The following is a 22,538-nucleotide window of genomic DNA, read 5'->3' as shown; positions in this document are numbered from 1 at the left end:
CCTGCTGAAGGTCTGTGGAGCTGGCTAGAGATGTGAGCACGAGCTTGGGAAATTGTGCTGCATGTAATCTGGGGCCCTTTGAAGACTGAGAAGAAAGATGATAAAAGTCTGTATTGATCACCAAGCTGATATAGAGAGATCCTTCCCCCTTTATGACTTCCATGTTTTCCCTATAACTGGTCTAAGAAGTAGTTATTTGTACTGTGAAGAGGAGAAAAGGGACACTCAAAAAGACCAGGCACTGCCCCAAGCCACTCATCCAAGACTTTGCCCAGGTCTTTGGAGTGTATCCAGTGCTCATGGCACACCCTGGGGGCAGACTCCAGCATGGGGACTGCTTCCTTGGAAAAGATCCACCTCAGATACTTGCTCAGAAAGTGCTGGTGTCTTGTAATAATTTGCACGTGTGCTACTTTTGCAAATGGTGATTAGGGACAAATCTAATAAAAAGAGAGGGAAACTCTATATGCCTCTCAAAGGACATGCATTTTCTAAATGTAGCAAACTTAGGGGCAAATAGGAGAATCGCCCAAATCCTTTATGTGCTTTGTCGTTTTTGTTAATTGACCTAGTTCTTTTCCCCAAATGCTTTAAAATCCCAACTTATCCTAGGCCTTTGCCAGTTAGTTATGTTTAGAGAGATTTTGTTATATATTCTCAGCCCAGCCTAGAAAGCTGACTGACTCTGTTACTAAGCAACAGCACCGAGACCCAGGGATTGCAAGTCTCCCTCAAATCTCGCTACTAACTGACCTAACACTGCTACTAACCCAGTCACTTTAAAATGACTTCTTTTAAAACAATGTTAAAGTGTCCACAAGTTAAAGGCAGAATATTCTAGAAACACTCAACAATGACAGCAGAGTTCCTTAGCCACTGCCAGAAGGAACTGCGACACGAGTACTACCAAACCAAGGACACCAAAATATATGCATTCAAAACATATCGGTGTATCCACAGCCATTCTCGGTAATCATCATATTTCTAGTCCATACTCTTCAGATTTGTTGAGATCAGCTCCACCTTCAGAGATGAAATGTAGAAGTTTATGTTCTGGTTAGTACAGGAGAAGATTATTCTAGACATATTTGCTGACCAGCATTTTATTAATTTTAAGGTAAGGAATGGATCCTTTTCTACCGAAATGCAAATTAGTCCAAAATGAAATGGGGAGGTTGTTCTGATTAGCAATATCCCTGAGGGTTTTAGCCCTTTCCCTCAGGTAGCCTCTGAATCCTTTCTCCAACTAGAAAGCTGCTCTGAGAACCTGTTGGCTCTGGCACTAGGCCGTCTGACCATAGCCTGCTGCTGCTTGTCCAGCCCAGGGGATGCTGGGCCCAGTCTTGCTGCCTGGCATCCTCAGGCTTATAGCAGCTTAGAACCAAACACGAGAGGTTCCATGAGGATGGAAGAAGTTTCCAAACAACACACAAAGTGCAAGTAAAGCCTTGCACGTAAAAGCCTGCTTGTTGATTTGGTTGGATGGAAATCTAGAGTAAGGAGCTATTTAGCTTTGGAAATTTGTATTATGCTATCCATCTCTATATTTTAAATTTTTATCAAGAGTCAAAGAAAGATTTGAGTACCGAAGAAAACAGGTTAGTAGTTGAGGGCATGGACTCTGGAGCCACAGTTCGGGTTCAAATCTGGGCTCCGCACTTAGTTGTGTCATCTTGGGCTGTTACTCTTAACCTCTCTGTGCGTCTGTTTCCTCATTTATAAAATGAGGATGATAATAGTACCTATCTCATGAGCATTTAAATGAGTGAACATATATCAAGCCCTTAGAATAATGTTTGTTTTATATAAAATGCTCTGTTACTGCTTAGTCTTATCATCAACATCATTATATTAACCTGCATTTTGATGTTTGAATTTCCAAATGAGAAAAAAATTGTATTGCCCGCTATCCCATTTTGAAAGGAAATTAAAGAGACAGGAAAAAAATAAACTCAGATTAGAGATGTTGCTCTTTTACTTTTTCCTCAATTAAATTTAAAATTAAGATGATTATTTTCTATACAAAGATATCAATAATTACATTTTCTACACACTTTACACTAATGCCTCCATGGGACACTCTATATTTGGAATCAACTTACTAGCCAGTCATAAGAATGAAGAAGGATTTGCAGAGAGAGAAAAGGAGCTGGAGATAAGACAATTCAAATAGGGAAACAAAAAGAAAGTAATAAGAAAAATAATAGAGAAAAATAAGAATAGATACAGGAAACAGAGAAATTATGATTAGGATACAGAGGCAAAGATCCACTGTCTAGCTCAATGTGATCATCTGTGCCAACAAAGAATTAAAGAATAAAATTAATTTGGGCCTATCACTCTTCTCCCTGTACCTTAACCAGATCTGCTAACCACTAACAACTCATTAATCTGAGTTCTCCTTCCCCTTTCCGCACACCAAGCGGAGCCAAACGGGGGCAAGAGACTTCAACTGTCTATACAACTAATTCCCTTGTCAGGAATGTTGTCAGTGGGGTCCCTGCATTGGGGAGAGCTGGGGTTTGGAGGTCTGTGTGTCCCAGCGCTCCTGTTCTGTGATCCTGAGGTTCTGAGAAATAGTGAAGGCTAGTTATATTTTCTTTCACGTGCAGTCAGTTTCATTTGGGGCCACTTATATTTAACTTGGAAGCTATACTTTACCAAACTTGTGCTTTTTTCCTCACTTGAGCTTTCGAGGAATTTTAAGAATAGCAAAATGCATTATATTTGTTGTAGGGAAAAGTGTTTTTCCTGTCTCTCGCTCATTTGGTAAACAAAGAACAGATGAGAAACATTAAACATATTCTTTGCAGATGAAAACAGCATGCACTTAGATTATCCGACAACGTCTAAGCTCAACTGCAGTAAATTTGTTTTGCTGCAACATTGGTGACTTCTCAGGAGGAGTCCTCCAGCCATCGGACAAATGCAGCATTCCCCGCACGCTTGTAAAATTAGGAAGTGCATTAATAAGCCCCTGTTTGAGTAGCTTTTCCGATTGCTGGATGGATAAGCATGTTAGAAGCATTACTTTGGATTTTGAAGCCGACGCCACTTAATCTCCTAAACTTTAGTGCATTGTAAGAACCAAGAGAAAAAAACGCGGTGTGAGACAGCTTTGATGAATTGGGGTGAACTTATGTTCTTAAAGGCTGTTCAAAGGCTTACTTGACCTTGGGAATTAGAGTTGACCCGAAATCACCTATCATCTTAACACACATTTATTTGGTGATTTAGTTAAAACTACTTGTATAATCAACAGAACTCTGTAATAAGAGCAGTATGTTTACTCTGCTTTCCACAGTTGTAGACAGTCAGTGCCTTTGGTCATAGAAATCATTTTCACAACTTCAGTGAATTCTGGGTTCTGTATAGATCTATTTCTTCTAATAATATATTTTCTTCATTTCTTACAAGGCAGTTTGGATGGAGAACAAAACTGTAAAGGACAGAAAAATTCATGGGAAAGCTGTAGGGCAAATGGAAATGCAGTGTTCAAGGTTAATGAGAAATGTTTGGGGTAACAAGGTTGACGAGAAGGGAGGGAGCCCAGTGGTATGGCATTGGCTGAGAAACCAGACCTTCCCAGAGGCAGCTTGGCTGTTTTGGGAAACCTCAGTGATAAAATATCGTGGTGCAAACCTCTGCAGTGTGTCTTAATACAGAAGTTTGGAGATAGAGGGCCTGAATTATGAGCAGCGAATAACATCATAAATGTAGCAATTCTCAAATGCCAAACCCTTGTGAAAAGCAGTTGGATGGCGAAATGCTGGAGCTTTTTAAAGCTCCCTTTCACTTTCTATTTTTTTTTTTTAACTTCATGCAGAACTAATTTTATACACTGTTCATTTGATTTGAAAATGCCAGCGTCTGGGGTATCATTAAAGAGCGTTATTGAGGGAGACACTCTTTGCAAAGCATTTTGCTTAAAATGCTTATTAGTTCTTTTGTCCCTGCAGAGTTGTAGATAGGAAGGAGAAAGTGTACCTCGATTTACCTAATTCTGCTTCTCCGCCTTCGCCTGGAGCAGGTAGCTGCCATTCTGCTGGGAGGCTGCTTCTCCTTGGCCCGTAGAGGCGCCAGGAGGCTGTGGGGGCCATGTCACTTAAGGAATAGACATAAATAGATTTTGAAAGGTCCACCCCAATGTCCTATGACCAAAGCCTCTTGGAATTTCTTTGATTTCTAGTTGACATAAATTAGAATTACATGGGCGTGAAGAGTCTGCCCCAGAAAAGATCAGAGAGGCTGCTGGGGGAGGAGAACGCCTCTGTGTGATCCTATTGATCATCCAGCTGCCTTCAGACCAGGGGCCTCTGTGGAGGCTGACTATTGATCCACAGCATGGAAATAATCGAATTAATCATTTCTCATCAACTTGCCATTGCCAAGGCCTTTCTCCTCACCTACCCCAATTCCTGAAGTACTTAGTCGAGGAGTGAAATAGATGATTTCTTTTAATAAGAAATGATTTCTTCAGGTCATAAGAAATCCTTGTTTTCACACACAGTTCCTCATTTAAATGGTAGAGAGACTTAATCAAATCAATGAGAAGCCAATACAGAAAGCAAGTAATAGAAACTAGTCAGCTCTTTAAAGCCAGGAACCTGCTTTACAACCTTAAAATATCAAGGGCCAAGTTTTGTGTGCCCAACTTAATGTAAAAATATTCAGGAAGAATTGACCACTGCATTTTTCAGGAAGTAATTATGGTAAAAGAAAACCTCAACAACCTAAATATTTCTGTGGAGAAAATGGAGTTTTTATCAGCTTGTTTAGGAATCATGAGCAGGAAAGCCCTATGGGGAAAATAATATAGGACTCTGTAACTAACATACAGAACTAACTGGAAAAATCAGTTTAAGGGAAAAATAATTTGTAGGGCACTGTGTCCAGGACTGTTTTGGTAGCAATTCAGCCATGAAACAAAGTGTGTACCTGCAGGGACTCCCCGCTCCCCTGCAGCATATGCACAGCTGTTTCCAGATTGCCCATAGCCGAAATTTAAGATTGAAAATTTATGCCTTATCAAAGAAAATAAAGTGAAAAAACAAAAGAAAACATTCTCTCCTAATAAGGCGGGAACAGTCTGACTGTAATCAGATTGTGCAGTCCTAGGTGGTGGCGACATAGCCGTTACCTGAACAGCCCACGTGCCATGTGCTCCAAGAGAAAGTGGAGATGAAAACTGGTGAGAGAGGGGGGCCGGAGCTCCGAAACCTGAGCTTAAGTCCTTCACTCCAAGTATCAGCATCTTGTGCCTTTTGCTGATAAAACAGTTTCTCCAGGTGATTTTCGCATAGGACCACTTTAAAACACATTTTTACAACCCTCTCCTGATTATTCCTGGTAATTGAAACAGGGAAAAACGCATCAGCTGAAATTCAGAGGTTACCTTGCAACCTCATTTTAGCCAAGTGTTTCCACCTCCCCTTCTTCCAACCCTATTCACCTAAATGAACTGCTACAAAGTGGTACCTGCAAGGCCTTTCCTGTATTTAAATATTAAACCAAGAAACACTGCATGGAGCTTTGTGATAGACGTTAAAGTGGTGAGCACTAGTGTCAAACTGCTAGGTTTGCAAATTCTGCTTCCATCACTTTACCATCTGTGGGACTTGGGACAACTTAATCTCTAAAAGCCTCAGGTTCACCATCTGAAAAATGGGGGTAATATTTACCCCATAGGGTTGTTATGAGATTAAATGAGATATTCCAACAAAGCGCTTAGCCCAAAGTCATGCATGCTGTAAGCACTTAGTAAATGTCAGCTACTGTTATTATTATCATTATTATTTATCCATGTATCCATAACTGCTCTGGAATCTTGTATCTGATATGTTAACTACCTGGCCCAACAGGTTCATAATATTCTAGCCATGAATAGAAATTCACACGCTAAGATCTTACAAAGAAACACTAGGCCCCTGCGATTCAAACAGCAATTCTAAAAAACGATATAATCTATTTTGTAAAAATAGTTAGGACCCATTAAATTACAGTCAAACTTATAGAGGAAAAAGAAACCTAGAGACCAACAGGTCTCAGTTGTTTCTTTTGAACAGAGACGGGAAAGACCTGCCAAGTCAGAGAGCCAGTGTCCAGGCTGGCACTTGTTTGATTTGTTTCTTCAGGAAAATCGACGTCTCCCTAGAACCTTTTAAGGGAGTGTGCTGCACATAGCTGCTTATGTTTTGCTCACTTTGTTATGGGATTGATGTATAGTGAAATTGTTTTTTTAAAAAAAGGAGGAAGGAGAAGGCCTACTGTTCCCCAAATGCTGTAGGGTGAATAGAATGTTATGTTGGAGTTTGCTTGAAGGTACCCAGGAGTGTCATTGCTTTCCAGTAAATAATCTCCTTGGAACTTTGATCTGGGTTAGTAATGATATGAAAGAATTAGGTTGCAGGATCATATTATTTTTCTAGTTTAGAAATAGAAAAGGTAAGAGCAATTTCTTAACAGAGGTCAGATTAGATCCCATAACTCTTAAGCACCTGACTTGACAAAGTAGAAACAAGGACGGCCTGCAGTGGCTCGGGAGACTGAGGGCATGCTGCCCATCGGGAAGGAACAGCTCAGCCTGCGCAGGAGGCCCAGCCATTCAGCAGCAGGTCTTCAGGGCCTGCCATCCAGGACCTAGTGAAAACTTCGTTCAGCAAGTAGTTTTTCAGAGAAAACCTAAGCTTCCCCTTCGCCTCCCATTTTTATCATATATTTCATCTATTATTCAAGAAATATCTATTGAGCTACTTACTATATTCTAGTCACTGTGATAGGTGACAGGTCAGAAAAAACAGTGAACAAGAATGAGTTCCTGCCCCACGGAGCCTGCAGCCTCCTAGGGGAGACAGATGAGCAGTGCTGTAAAGACTGCAAATCAATTTTCAAAAACGGAACCCAGAATTATATTTCTTCTGCGTAAAGAACCTTGCTTTGATCCCATATCAGCTTTCAGCTGTGATCCTCAATAGTCCTGTTTTTCTACCACTCTACTGTTAAATTCCTGAAAAGGGTTGACTGTGAACACTTGTCCTTTTTCATTACTCCTTACAATCTACTTCCATCCTCACTGTGCCACTGATTCTGCTCTTTTCAAGGTCACCAGTGACTTCCATGTCACCAAATACAGTGGCTGCGTCTCTATCCACAACTTGCTCCATCTCTTAGCATCTTCATTCACATGGCAACCACTCCCTCCTTCATGAGAATGCTTTTTTCTTGTCTTCCCTGACACCATGTTCCTGGCTATTCTGTCTCCATCTCCCATACTGCTTCTCTGTGCTTCCTATTCTCTCATCTGTAAAATGGAAATAAAAATAGTACCTTTCACAGGCTATTGAGAGGAATAAGTGAGTTAATATATGTAAAGTCCCTTACATGAAATAGGCAGTAAATATTCGCTCTTATTTGTTGTAGTGGTTACTTCTTACTTTTCTCATCCCCATCACTCTCGTTCTTCTCATTAGAATGTAAGATCCATGGGTTTCTCCTTGTATGTTTATTGCCAGGCCCTACCACAGTGGCTGGTACATGATAGTTGCTAAACAAATATGTATTGGGTGATGGATGGATTGGATGGATGGATTGGATTGTGTTCTCATCTGCATTCTGTGTAGCTCCAAGGTTCTAAGGAGGTTCCTCAGAGCCTCTGGAATGACAGAGTGGCTAAGAGGACAGGGTGCCTGGTCCTTGCACCTAACTTCAACCAGAGCAACCCACTTTTATTGCCTTATTTATTTGGTTTGTTTATTATTTTGGTTTGCAGAAGTAGTATACAGCTAAAAACAAGTTTGAAAACCATTAGATCCCACTGCTTCTTAATAATTTGATAGATTATACAACATATCTAGACAACAGCAAATAAATAAATCAGTGAGAAAGATGACACCTTGGATTTCATACTAGTTTCTTGTAGCTGGGGAATTCTGTGTGGCCAAAAGCTCCTGGGGCTTAGAACAGTCACAGACAGAATTCAGGCATCTGTTATGCAGTTGGACTCAGCATCCTTCAGAGCCTAGCCCTGAACTGCCCTGATTTATGTAGAGTCTCTCTTCTGAAAACCAAAAATGTCACTTGTTTTCAGGTTTTTAATCTACGTATTTACAGATCACTTTTGTGCAGAATAAATTTTTGCTGATAATAAATTTGTTGTGGGAAACAGGTCAAATTCATAAATTCTACCTGATGGAAACTGCAATTTTTGAAAGGTATTTTTTCATCAGGTGTCCACTGGTGTTTACCACTGCTCAAGGCTTTATGTAAGAAAATAAAAACTGAAATCAAAAAAGCCATTAAGCACAAAAGAAAACATATTTTTTCGTTCTGAGAGTTTTCTCCCTGGATTGTGTTTTTCAGCTTTGCTAGTTTAATTTAGAAACACCCAGATGTGTTCCATAAATACATTGCACTTACCACTCGGTTAGTGACTACATTAATTATCTTATTAGGGCCCAGGTTTTCTCAAATAGTCAGTCTTTCGCTGAATCATTTAGAGCACTGCAGATGACTCCCCAAATGGCTTTCTCCATCCTGGTGTCCCACACATGTCTGATTTGGTTCTCATCTGCACCGCACGTGCAAACCTATAGAAAAAAATGTATAGATTTGCATGATGGGTCAATTCCCTGGCCAGCGGTTTGTGGCCTCAGAAGAGCCTATGCAAGGCTGGGTAACTAGAGCTTATACTTGGCTTGAAACATCCTTCTTGGTGGAGTCGCTTGGTGAAACAGGGAATGAAAATGTCACTAATTTTTCTCTCTGACAGTCTGGTTGTTGGACTCTTGTCACACTAATCTCTAATTAGAGGCTTCAAGTTGGCGAGCCCTGATTCTCACTTAACACTGCAGGCGTTTCTGTGATCCCCATCCTCCAGGTTCTTTGCTGCTTTCTCACTGCGTTAATTCAAGTGAATAGAAGCAATGCTAGTGTTAACAGGCAACCCACATTTCATGAAAAAGAGACAGCATGAAGCCAGGCCTGTTGTGATATTGACAGAGCATAGCACTTCCAATCATTGCAGATTCTGAAATGGAATGCCTGCATTTGACAAAGTTGACTGAATTTATGAGCCTGCCTCCGTCAGGTTTATTGCATTCTCAGTATCTGTCTCTTTCTATACTGTGGGATTTTTAGATGAGTTTTTTTGCCACCCAAGAGTAATATTTCTTACCTCTCTCTAAAAAAAATACATCCTTAAAGGCCTCAGGCTATTAGTATGAGGTTCACGCAGAAGCATAGTGCATTATGGGTGGCTTGTAATCAGCTGACTCCCATATTTAGCAGGTGGCTTTTAGGCTCCAATAAGAATTAAGTTTTATTCTTAAAATTATATTAAATACTTAGTCATGCATGCCCTCTCCTCCCACCCCATGGTCCCTTGAGGAAGCACTAAGTCCATGTAAGAACTGGGTTTAGGGAAGTCTTTCCTGTCAGCTGTTGGGAAGGTCAAGTGGCAGCCTCCTTTGGCTACATCTGACTAGAGATCTAAAACCTGTGCTGAAGGGGAGAAAACAAGTCTGTTTTTAGCACATTCAAAGAATATACCTTTTGTTTCAGGCACTGATGAATATTTGAAAAAAACGTGGGCTAGTAAGCTGTAGGAGCAAGATTCTTTTCTCCAGAACCCCTGACTCAGAGTTTAATGTGGATGGCGGCACGGGAGGTGGGTGGGCGCTTGTTACCTTTAAATAATCTTAGTTCAGAACTTTCCTTCAGATTCCCAAGTGCAGAAATCACCTGTGCCCTCTAGGAGCTCTTCAGTCGGAAGCTTTAGACCAGTCGATCTCAACCTGAGCTGCACATTGAAATCTCCTGGGAGCTTTAAAAAATACTGGTGCCTGGGTCCTGCTCCTCCAGGACTGGGTGGGATACAGTCAGTCTGATATATGGCCTGGGCATAAGGAGCTTTAAAAGATCCCCAGGTGATTCTGATGAGCAGTTGGGCTGAGAACAGCTATATTCTTGTTTGTATTCTTGGTTGCAGACAGTTTAATTCATCTCACATCAGTAAAGTATCAAACCTTTATTATAAATGAGTCACTGTGGGGTTTGAGAAGAAAGGCCTTGGTTTGACTGAGAAAGGAAGAGGGAAGGAAGGGAATGTGAAGTTGCCTGTAGAGTAAAGGAGCGGGGCGCCCTAGCTTACACCTAGAATCATTTTCACAGCCTGCAACAGGCTGGGAAAGACCCTTTGCCTTCACTGTGGGGTCTGCCTGCAGCCTGTTTATGCCTGTTGAACTACTGCTTTATCCTCCTCCCGACTGCCGGGAAGCTTAGCCTTGCTGCTGAAGAGAAAGCTGAGGTGAGAGATTGTAAAAGTGGCGCCAAATTCTTAGTGTCCCGGACCTCCCTGCTCTAACCATAGGGAAACATCAGCAGGATGTGGCATGTAACCCAAACAGGGACGTGAGAAGTCCTGCTGCACACGGCGGGAAATAGACTCATAAAAATCTACGCAGGCCCGCAGAGAGCTGGTGCGTGTTGTCGGCTGTGCTGGGTCCTGGAAAAATCAATGTATCGTCTGCTCTTTTATTCTTTTCTTAGCATCCTATTTAAAATATTTTAAACTGCAGTTAGATGACTCATCTCATTTACATGCAAATTTTTGAGGTATTGCTAAATTTCACATTACCCTTATTTTATCCACTCTAATATGTGCCCATCTTGGGGCCAGTGGGTGCTTGCTGAAAGACCAATGGGGTCTTATTTGAATATGCATTGTCCATGATGACTTTTGCCGGCACCTGGTGAGTGCAGGTTCCACAGATAGCCAGGACAGCTTCCCAGAGAGCCCAGAAACTCAGAGAGAAGCAGACTCCAGAGGCATACTGCCCGAGAGACAACGCTCTGCCTCTGGGCCGCCAAGAGTCAGCCTCTGGGGCTGTTAGCAGTGAGTGACGTTGCCCAGGGAGTCTGTGAAGAGTGACAGACCAGCGTGAGGACAAGAGCCCTGAATTAGGAGGCAAGAGCTGAGTGTGCTATTTGCAACATATTCAGACATGCTGTGGGCTCCTTACTTTTCCCCCCTGCAGATAGGGGGATCCATTTTCTTCACACCTCCCCCCCGCCGCCCCTCAAAGCAGTGCTATTTGAAACAAGAACTTACTTCAGTTATACACTTGAGTTTGTTGGACAGGCCGGAGAAACACTGCGTAGCTTACAAAGTAAAGGACAGATTAGTTGTTTTATTCCAGCTCATGAGCAGGTTTCCTTTCTTCCCTGAATAATGCATGTATTTAGTGCATGTGGTACACAAACTGACACCTCCTTGTCCTTCAAAAGTCCACTTAAACATCACTTCTTTTGGAAAGCCCTCTCTAACCCTCCTGGAGAAGGTCAGGTGCCTACTGATGCTTCGCCTAGAAAGCACTTCTCAGGCTTTGCTGTTGCTGGTGTAATTGTTCATCTTCCCTGCTCCAAGAGGGCAGAGACCACATCTGTCATGCTGGCCATTGTACCTCTGGGCCACGGAAAAATGTTTTGATGGGTGGGAGAGAGGAGAGAAAGCAATGCCAGTTTGTGGCATGGGGCAGCTGACCTTGCCAAAAGTCCCCTTGTTAGTCCTGCAGCTTCATCATGTTTCCATCATGCTTCTAAGTCTCACGCGACCACAGCTCCACAACGGGACTTTCCGCAGGCCACGTGAGATCCCTTGTAATTTACATTCCCAGAGCTACCATTTTGAAGAGATTGTAAAGGACTTTGAAATGTATTTATATGTAAACTGCAATCAAGTTTTTTTATTGTTAGATGGAAAATGAATGTCAGTGAACATTTTACTGGGCAGGTGATCAGTTTGGCCTCAGTCTGGCACTTTCTGCCCCACGCTGTTACCTACGTGCCAGGGCAGTGTGGCACAGTGCAAGGAGCACTTTGTCTTGGGTCTGGATTCAAATCCCTCTGCCATTTATTAGCTGTGTGTGTGTTGTTGTTGTTAGTGCCGTAGAGTCGACTAGCTGTGTGACTCTGTGTGAAATACTAATTCTGTTTGAGCCACAGTTCATCTGTAACAGTTAGTATTCATGGTTAGATGCCTGGAAAATAATAGATGCTCACTGAATATTTTTCCCTTTCCCTCTTCCTCCATCATTACTGGAATGGGGACATCTTTTATTTTGCCTTATTGGTCATTAGGATGAAAAATTAACAAATAATTTTTAAGTATTTTGCCAAAATAAACCATGCTGAAGAGAAGAAATGTGTTTGATTTATCCCCTACCATATGAGAGCCTAATCCTGATGAGTACAGTGTTTCTCAGTGGGGAGCACAGTGCAGTTTTGGCTGAAGAATTTTTCCTTGTCTGGGACTGTACCATCCATTGCAGTATTATCTACATCCTCCTTGGTGCAGCAAATGCCAAATACCACTGTGACAACAAAACCAACCAAAAAAAAAAGAGCCCCTCAGATTTCCATTTGCCCCCAAGTAGCAGTGAAGGCATGTAGAATTCCTGAAGTCCAAGAAATTAGAGGGTAGAAAGAGCATTATTTTGAGTCAGGAGATCTATCCACAGTTCCCCTCTGCCATCAAATGGCTGTGACATCAGAAGGAACCTTAAATGTCACACAGTTTCACAATCTTCTATGAGGCCCTCCTGGATCTGCCACCCTGAGCAAGGTGCTGGCGCTGGTAGGTAAAGTGTTAAATCTTTTGAACCATGTGGGTTTTTGCAAAGTTTAGGAAATCGGCTCCTGTCCAGTGACCATTAGCATGTTCCTCAGTGTTATCCACCCGATGTAGTGTGTCGTTGATCTGCAGTAAGGAAGGTTGTCATCAATTAATCTAAAGTGTAGCCTAGTCATTTCCTGAGTACTGCCTGACAGCCACATGACCCAGCAAAAGTTGCTGATCCACTGTCATGAGCTACTTTGGTCTCTTGTGCAAAATTATTGGAAATCCCTGGGAAGGTGTATCTGGAAAGAGGCACCCAGTGATGTCAGATGGAAAGGGGAATAGCACAAAGAATCACCTTGGGTGTGAACTTCAAAGGATTAAAGGAGTTTGGAGCTTCCATAATATCAAGACTTTAGAGACTGCTACCGCCGTAGCTTGGACAGGCTAGGAACAAGGTGAGCATATCTGCACAATTTCTGCTGCAGTACTACTTGGTGCTTTTTTATTTACTCAATACATATTCATTAAACAACTACTATACTAATTTAGCCAACAAATATTTATTGAATACTTACTATGTAGTAGGCATTCTCTAGGCATTCTGCTAGGGATTTGGCAGTGAACAGAAACAACAAAAACTCCTGTCTCATGAGCTTATATTCTAAGGGGCCGAAAATATGCCAGACAGTGTGTGTAGAACTGAAAACAAAGAGATGACTAAAATACTCCTTTCTGTCAAGGAACTTAAAGTCTAGGAATAATACAATACATTTTATTGTTGTTGGTATTTTAAATAGTGCTCACTTTTTGCAGGGAAACTTTCTCCATTAAAAAACAAATTGATTTTAAGTGGCTTATTATATTGTGTGATTTTAATATACTCAGGTGTCAAATATTTCCCCCCATAAGAAACATGTCCTATTGTATAACTTAAGTCAAAGAGGAAATAAGAATCACTTAATAATATAAATGGTTTCTTCAGCAAATTTTATCAGAAATTATATTTTTTGAACAATAAGTATCATTGGGGAGATAATTCAGGCCCTGGCTTACACTTATCTGGAACTTTCTGGGGAAAGTATTGATAATAAGGTGAAGAAACAGTGTGATGGTCTAGATAAACTGAGTCTCAAACTTGGAAGGTTCTCTCCTCACCCTTCTGTAGTAGCAGCAGCAACAGAATGAAACTATGGTGTGATTTACTTTAATTAGCGTAGCAATTTTCCTTGAGTTTTCAAAAAGCGCTAATAGATGTTAACTCAAAATAGGTTAAAATACCAGACAAATTGCTAATACCTTAAAAAGAGTTATAGTAATGTTGAAAATGTAAATTATGGTTATGCAGTCTTTGGAGAGAACTATAAAATCCAATCTTTCTTTTATTTAAAAAAAAAAAAAAACCTGTAGTACGTGCTTTTTTCCCTTTAATCACAGTAATTTCTTCAAATGACACCACTACGTATTTCTTTAGGAAGATACATTACATTTTTCAAATCTCGTGTGTAATATAGGAGTTGGCATTGATACTTTTCAGCAAGAGGAAAAGAAATTGAATACAGTAAACCAGGGATCATGCGGAAATTTAAAAAAAAAATCATCTTTATGTTCTTTTTTTATATTACATACGTTTTATGAGTTGGAGCAGAGAATGGTTCTTTTCATTCTAGCGAGTGGAGTTGTGCGTGGCAGAATGTTTGCAGAAATGTGTATGTAGGCATAATGGCTTGAAATGATTTGGATCCTCCTGGTGTCTTACACTGAACTCTCTCTCTAAGGCACCAAAGTGTTTATGGAGTCTATACAAAGAGGGGAGCATTACTTGTTCTTAATGAAAATAATTTAGTGTAAAGTTTGTCACACTGTGTCGCCAGGAGACACTATAAGTAAAAGATAGAACCTTTCCTAGTGGGAGCACATGTATTTCCCCCCAATAACTTCTGCCCAACAAAGCTCTAAAATAGAATATTTGCATTTTCCCTACTGCTTTGTTTTCTAGAATTTACAGAGCACAGTTAGCAAAAAGATTGCTTCGAAGACACATTACATTCACAGAGGATTACCGGTACCCTTTTTCATACAGCTATACAAAGCCAAATTACTGTCTATTCTTGCCCATAACCTGTGAAAGCCAGAGACCTAACACACTCTATGTTCTCAACTAGAGGTATACCTTCCTTTATGCAACAGAAATAGGTAAATTGAATTTTGGTAAATCAAAGGATATATAAAACATATTAGGAGAACTGACAAAACAAATTAACCCTACCATGAAAGTCTTTACTAAAGCGAACAATTATCCTCTAATTTATATACTTCATAAATCCATAGCTTCCTGTATCAAGTTTGCTTAAGGTGAATTGTATCTCTCTTTCTGCAAAACAGTTATCATATAGAGATATTTTCTATTTTTAAAAATTAGACCTCCAAAACAAATTGCCTGTCAACCTTAGGTATAAAATTTTGTACAGGCCCATGTATAGATTAGAAAAGATGTATCATAGAAGACAGTCCCCATCTTTATGGTGGGTTTAAATGTTTTCTCTTCTCCATCCTTTTTTCATCTATTTTCAGTTAGTTGTTCCTTGAATGCTAAGTGGCTTGGACCACAATTTACTTCCTTTACAATGCAATGCAGATTTTCTGAGAGTCCTCTCTGACCACATGACTTCAGCTCTCCGTTAGTGAGACCTGCAAGCTTCTGGGTTTGTTTATGGCAGGAGGAAGGAAGGTAACCTAACTGCAGCATGAAGGGTATCAGGTAAAGAAAAGGGAGGATTTCCTGAGAATGGACATTTAAAACCTAGACTGTGTTATTAAGGAAAGTTCTGAAATCTATTCCAGAGAGCATTAAGATAGAATAGATTCTTTGTGGGGCTGGCCCCATGGCTTAGCGGTTAAGTGCGCACGCTCCACTACTGGAGGCCCGGGTTCGAATCCCAGGCGCCCACCGATGCACTGCTTCTCCAGCCATAGTGAGGCCGTGTCCCACAAACAGCAACTAGAAGGATGTGCAACTATGACATACAACTATCTACTGGGGCCTTGGGGGTGGGGGGAAGGAGGAGGATTGGCAATAGATGTTGGCTCAGAGCCGGTCTTCCTCAGCAAAAAGAGGAGGATTAGCATGGATGTTGGCTCAGGGCTGATCTTCCTCACTAAATAAATAAATAAATAAATAAATAAATAATAAAATAAAATAAAATAAAATATTCTTCTTGTATATGAAGTGTGTTTTATAATTTTATTTATTTATTTATTTTCCCCCCAAAGCCCCGGTAGATAGTTGTCTGTCATAGTGGCACATCCTTCTAGTTGCTGTATGTGGGATGTGGCCTCAGCATGGCCAGAGAAGCAGTGCGTCGGTGCGCGCCCGGGATCCAAACCTGAGCCGCCAGCATCGGAGTGCGCGCACTTAACCGCTAAGCCACGGGGCCGGCCCTGAAGTGTGTTTTAAAGGTTACTTCTTGCCTTTTGATTATTGAACATTACAACTAATGTTACCAAAGTTTATTTCTGAAGTATCTCAGAAGTGGAACAATTTTGAGCATCACTATAGAGAAGTGGTTGCCCTAACATATTGTTAATTAACTCATGCACTCAGCAACAATAAATATTGAGTGCCTTTTGTAGTAACAAGAGCTACCATTTGGGGACCTTTTTTATGTCAGTCACAGTGTTAGACATATTATTACATTTAATCCTTTAACAATCCTATGACATAAGAACTTTTATCGTGTTTTTACAGTTGAGGAAACCAAATCTTAAAGAAGTAAAGTGAAACCAGGATTCAAACCTGTTTCTGGTTGACTCTAAAGTCCATGGTATGAACCACAGTTGCCATATTTCTTCTCTACTGCATGGGCAGCTCATTAGTATTAAAGATAAAAGGCAATCTCTGGTCCCCAGGGGCTTTTGTTCAGGTAGAAGAGATAGGCAAGTAAAGAGATGATTGCAATGCAATGTGAGAGTGCTTAAATAAAAGACAAGCCTTACAGGGTGCCCACCTCGGGTGCATAGAGAAAGGGGTACCTAACCCAACCTCATGGGGAGATAGACTTGCTTAGGGAAGGCTTCCTGAAGGAGAGAATTCCTGAGCTGAATATGAGTTCCTTAGGAGATTGTTGGTCTTTGTGATTAGTGTCTGGCTTTACCTTGCTCTCGGGTTTCTATTTTTTATTTATAGTTTGTTATTGTTTTATCATTCATTCACCAACTAAGCCTGACTCATGAATACAAAAATGATCATGGCTTTTGTGGATCTTAATTGGAGCAGGAGAAATAGACATTAAACAAATCAATTATAAACTAACTTTATAATGTAAGTATTAGGAAGGAAAAGTAGGCAATGTTGGAAGAGTGAATAACCTGGAAACCTTGCCTGATTTGGGAAGGGGAACAGTGATAGGGCAGTGACCAAAGTTCCCTGGGGAAATGACAATGAAGCTAAGGACTCAAGAATGAGTAGGAAATAGGCATGAAAAGGAGAGTTTAAGGGGGAAGTGGATTAAAAAGCATTCCAGGTAAAAAGAACAGTATGTGTCGGGGGCCGGCCAAGTGGCGCAAGCAGTTAAGTGCACGTGCTCTGGTGCTGCGGCCCGGGCTTCGCCGGTTCGGATCCTGGGCGCGCACCGACGCACCGCTTGGCAAGCCATGCTGTGGTGGCATCTCATATAAAGTGGAGGAAGATGGGCACGGATGTTAGCCCAGGGCCAGTCTTCCTCAGCAAAAAAAAAAAAAAAAAAAAAGAGGAGGATTGGCAGATGTTAGCACAGGGCTGATCTTCCTCACAAAAAAAAAAAAAGAAAAAAAAGAGCAGTATGTGCAAAGACCCTGAGGCCAAAAGGAACTTGGACAGCTTGATAGTCTGAAATTAGGTCAGGTGACTAGATAGTTTCAGAAATACACTAGAGACACAGGCAGGGCTAGATGATGCAGACCTTCTGAGGGTACTGTTAAAAGCTGCCTCAATTCAAGCAAGACCTAGACCATAAATTTAAATTAAAAAATAAAAAGTTGTATTGTTTAAAAATCCTCTTAAGACCATCAATTAATATTCTCAACTCTAATTTGTATGTCAGTTTTTCTTTTTTACTCAAAATTATTTTCTTCTTGTTTTTGGAAACAAAGTTTTAAACATCATATCCATATCACAAAGAGAATTAACTGCATGCTTGGTTAAATTTGGAATGAAAGTTGATTTAAATACAAGCAAGTCTCGAGTAGAGAGATTCTGACAAAGATTAAGAATCATCAATGCAATGTTGAAATATCAACTCTCAATTTTTAAAAAATGATTATATATAACATAGTTTGTCAAATCACTCAGAAAACACCATGTTATTTCAGAAAAGTGCAAAGGACTGAATATCATGGTTGTCATATTTCTAAGCAGGCTTTCCCAGCAAATAGCGAGGATTTGATGTTGTTTTAGGTTCTTCCTGGTGGTCCTGATCTTTTTCAATCATGGACCGATGTGGAGCGGGAGCACAAAAATGTGTATCACAAGCACCTTCATTCAGACCAGCTTACTCAGTATAAATGAAATATCGATGTATTTGAAAATGTGCAAGTGTTCAATAAAGATCTTAAATAAAGCTACCTAAAAGTTGTGGTTCTTAGGTTAATCATTTATTTATCTAAAGGATGAAGGAAGCTGTCTACTTCTGTGATATGAACTGCAATCAGCTTAAAAATAATTGACAGATTAATCCCTTCACAGCACAGCAATTGTAAAGGTGTTAGTTTTAATTAGGCCTGTCTGATTGCCTTGTCTAATCAAGAATCAAAGTGGTATCTTTGATGGTTAAGGTCTATTGGGGCCACCCCTGACCTGCCAGCCATGTATGTTTTAATTATTGATTCCTCACATTTCAGCCCTTTTCACAAAGGGACTTGAAGTTTGCAATACGTTAACATTTAAAGGGAAGAAGAATAAACATTTTCCCCAACATTCTCCTAGAATCACGTGCATCCTCTCCACCAGTCTACAATTTTGTCCTAAAAAATCTTATCAGGTTGATGATGAAGTCAAATGCACATTAGAATGCTATCTTACTGCCGCCTTACCTCCCAAGCAGTAGATTTTCAGTGGACATTGTTAAGATCTTGACAAGTCACAGTCATTTATGCTTTGAGAAAACACATTAGATTTGTTGATGTCATATGTCTTTTTAAAAATCTCTAAGGGCAAATGTAGTACTTAGGAAATCAGGGAGGTCAGACAAAAAGGCACATGTATCTTCTCACAAAACACTTTTTCACACTGCTGAGAAGGAATGAGGCGAAGGTTCCTAGTGCCACGATGAGCACACCAGTGAGCGTGGGCAGCTGGTGGTTTCGGTGGTCCCTGTGCATGACGGTGGCTCTTCTTTGGTTGCAGGTCAATGAGGTGACGGTGGAACAGCTGGTGCAGCAGTACCCCCACATCACCTTCAGCACCGTCCTGCAGGACTGCAAGAGGACCTTGGAGAGAGCCTATCAGATGGGCTGGACCCCCAACATGTCTGCCGCCTCTTCCTAACACTCCTGCCCCGCTTAAGTCCCCTCGGATCATTCAGCAGAGCAGAGAGGAATTGTAGATTTAGGGTGGGTGATCTCTTGGAAAGGTTTTAACTGTCATATCTACGTGTGTACCCAAGTGTGTATATTTGTGTCTCGTTTGCATACTGCATAACATAAGCGCAATTGCTATTTGTTCCCAGGTGAGCTGGGTTTTTTCTTAAAAATTAAAGATTTTGAAAGCCACAAACCTTTTAGTTTTTAAATTCAAAGGCTTATTTCTCTAAGAGAAATTTTTTTTTTTTACTATACAGTCAAAAAAATTGGATTAACTATTATTTTGAACTCCTAATTACCGCCACTTGGAGACGCCCAAAATTGAAGGCAACTGCCTTCTTCTCTGATGGGATGGAATTGTGCACTTCTACTGACGACGAGCAGAACAGAAGTGATGTTGCACTAATTAGAAACCTGGAAACCAATACTTTTCAAAATTCAAGCACATACACACTTATAGGTTCTCACACACTCTCATATACACGCACACGTGCATGTGTGTGCACACACATACCAGGGCAGTCTCTTTCCAGATCATTTTCTGATAGATGGCCTTCCTCCAGGCCACTGAGGGAGCATGTCATCCACTGTGGCTCTACCTAACTCACTGTATCCACAGTGGCCAACTTGCTATCTGGCGGGTAACGTAGGGACTAGAAAGAAGAAAGCCTTTTGTGAAGTTTCTCTATGGAGGCAACAATCAGAACTCCCTTGGCCAGCTCACAAAAGTTAACTATTCCTTGTTCTACAAATGCATTCTTTTGGGTACTAAATATTTTCATTGAGTTTTACGTTAACATTGTATTAGCTTTTATTTCATGGATAATAACTGGTCCAGATATATTTTAATGATATTTGGAGCTAATCTTAGCATTATCCACATTAAAGCAACCAATTGTAATTAATAGTGTCCAGTTATTAAAAAAAAATCCTACAGATCACCTAATTATTTTTGTTAATTTTGTTAATTATGAAAGTATATTTCTGAGATTTGGGGGTAGTCACATTAATAGAAGATTAATGAGTGAGATGTAAGTAGACAATCTTTCTATTGTTTTTTTTTTTTCCTTTTTTGCTTTGCTTTGGGCTTTAGAACAGGTTTTTTGGATATATGTGTGTTTTCATCTTTTTAAATAGTTCTTATGCTACTGCAAAGATCTATTGCTGGTTAATGTATAAGTTAAGAAGAAAAATTAGAAAATATTTTTATTAAGATTCTGTTTACAAATTGTGAGAAATAAGCATTTCTTTGTTTAATTAAAGATTACTAGCTTTCAGTTAAGACAATATCTATCAGTAAATGAATATATGTTTTGATTTCACACATCTTTGCAATGAATTCATAGTAGGGACTCAGGCTCCAATAACCTTTCCTGTGTCTAGATTTATAATCAAGATAGCAGGGAGCCTTTTTAAGCTAAAGAGTGATTATCTTTCATAGTAGAGCTAGATATAAACCTTGACTTGTGAGTTTGATATTTATTCTTCCCCAATGTGGACATAACTGTTTTTTGGTCTTTAACAGATATGCTAAGGTTTGAGTTTCACTTTCTATAAGTCCTAATATTGCTAAAATTACTAGCTGTAAGAAACCAAAAATAGCTTTACAATTCAAATGCCATTCACTTATTTATAATAACTCCTTTTTTTGTAAACAACTGTTTCCTTTGATTATGTCAACATGTTTCTGGTGTGGCATTTTTTTGCTTTTAATCCCAATCAGTTAGGAAAATCTAGTCACTAAGCACCGAGGGTATTTTTTCCATCACTAAATGGGTTACTAATTTAATTAGAAGGGAATAAAATTTGTGTAAGAAAAAAAGCTATTTACTATTAATAAATTGTAGTTTTTCTTATACATCAAGCTGTATCATTTTCATATTCATTTCCCCGCCACTGAAAAATATCTTAATTCATAGTATTTTAGCTGGTTTTTAATCCAAAACTAATTTATAAGACAGTATATATAGTAATAGTAGCTTGGGTGAATAAGCAAAAGTTTAATTTTTATATATGTCACACTATATTTTAAATAGTTAAAAAAGACAAAAGAAGGGAGAGCCATCCATGAGATAGATGGTGCCATTTCAGTTGAAAGTTGTAATAATCTTTGGAGTGTTACAGTTTGGTTGTAAGATGGTTTCAGAAGTGTATAATTGATTTTTTTTTTAATGTTGCATTGTTTGAATCTAAAGTACAGCACTATAACATGCTTCAGCTTGGGGGGTGGGATGGGGGGGATGTGCACTTATCCTTTAAGATGTTGACTAATCCAGAAAGCCTCATGCAACATAACCTGGAAATATGCTTTGGTACATTTGTAGAAATCTGTGGAAATATCATATCCAGCCTCAAAGCATTAATCTCAAAAAACAACCAGCAAAAGCATCACCTTCAGTGATCCTGTGATGGTTGTAAATGTGTTCTCATTAGATGCTTTGAAGTGAGGCTTAAAATGATTTTTCTGGGCAATATAGAGTTTCTTTTTTTGCTTAGAATGTCATAAATATATGTGAACACATTTAATGCAGGGCTTTTTATCCTCTCCGAAATGTCAACAGTATTTTCAGAATAAAGATTATGAAATATATTGCTGTAGTGGAAAATTCTGGTCCTTTGTCTTTAATGTCTTTTTGAGTGAATAAAGGAAATTCACCCGGTTTGTAGTTTCTATATTTCCGTGAATCTTTTGACCTTGCAATGGGTTGCAATAAAAGAGAAACAAAACACTGCGTCTTGTTTTATTTTAGAGACAATAAATGGCCTCCCTGATGGTTGAGTGTGATGCATGCAGTGGTCGGTGTCCTTGTGTGTTTCACTACAGACTTTAGGTAGTTTTGACTAATCCAGAATAATAAACAAGACTGGATTTAGGAGGTTCTAGTTAGGCCAGTGATTGCTGAGATAAGATTAAAACCTCAAGGGTGTAAACAAGTGGTTTGTTTAAAATCCCATTCCCTAAACACTCATTCATTTACTTAGCTGTTTATTCAATTTTTCCAAAGTAAAAAAATAAATTTATTGAGTAAAAAATATGTGCCAGGCACTGGGCATTTAAAAATAAATAAAACTCATTCCCATCCTCAAATTGTTCATAGTCTAGCAAGTAGACATTCTTGAAAACTAGCAATAGCAGTGGAGCACAAAAGATGTAATAAGGGCATAGTTAGAGGGAGCACACCTGGGACAGAGTAGCGGATTTGGGAAGGAAGAGCTTCACAGAGGAGGAGCTTTTAATGACGGTGAAAGGAGTCGCAGAAATTCACCAATTTACTGTGGGGAAGGAAGGGAGGGCAACCTGGAAAATGGAAAATATGTGCAAAGGCGTGAGAGAATGAGACAGCAAGACAAGTGCAGGACGTTTGAG

General features: G+C 39.8%; 1 protein-coding gene across 3 annotated transcripts in view; it reads left to right on the top strand.

Annotated features, from left to right (window-relative positions):
* The window catches only part of FBXL17 (F-box and leucine rich repeat protein 17), a 478,445-nt gene extending 456,614 nt beyond the window's left edge, over positions 1-21,831 (top strand). For 2 of the 3 annotated variants that reach the window (XM_058538120.1, XM_058538073.1), the window contains one exon: positions 18,996-21,831. In XM_058538120.1, the coding sequence (XP_058394103.1) occupies positions 18,996-19,136 (141 nt within the window). In that variant the 3' untranslated portion in view covers positions 19,137-21,831. Of the gene's footprint in view, positions 1-9,558; positions 9,885-18,995 lie in introns of those variants that run through there. The other variant, XM_058538096.1, reaches the window with a different exon arrangement.
* Positions 21,832-22,538: the final 707 nt, after the last annotated feature.

Source organism: Diceros bicornis, chromosome 1, assembly GCF_020826845.1.
Source record: "Diceros bicornis minor isolate mBicDic1 chromosome 1, mDicBic1.mat.cur, whole genome shotgun sequence".
In the NCBI taxonomy this organism is placed as follows: Eukaryota; Metazoa; Chordata; class Mammalia; order Perissodactyla; family Rhinocerotidae; genus Diceros; species Diceros bicornis.
Note: the sequence above shows the minus strand (reverse complement) of the source record. Positions and strands in the feature narration are given on the sequence as shown.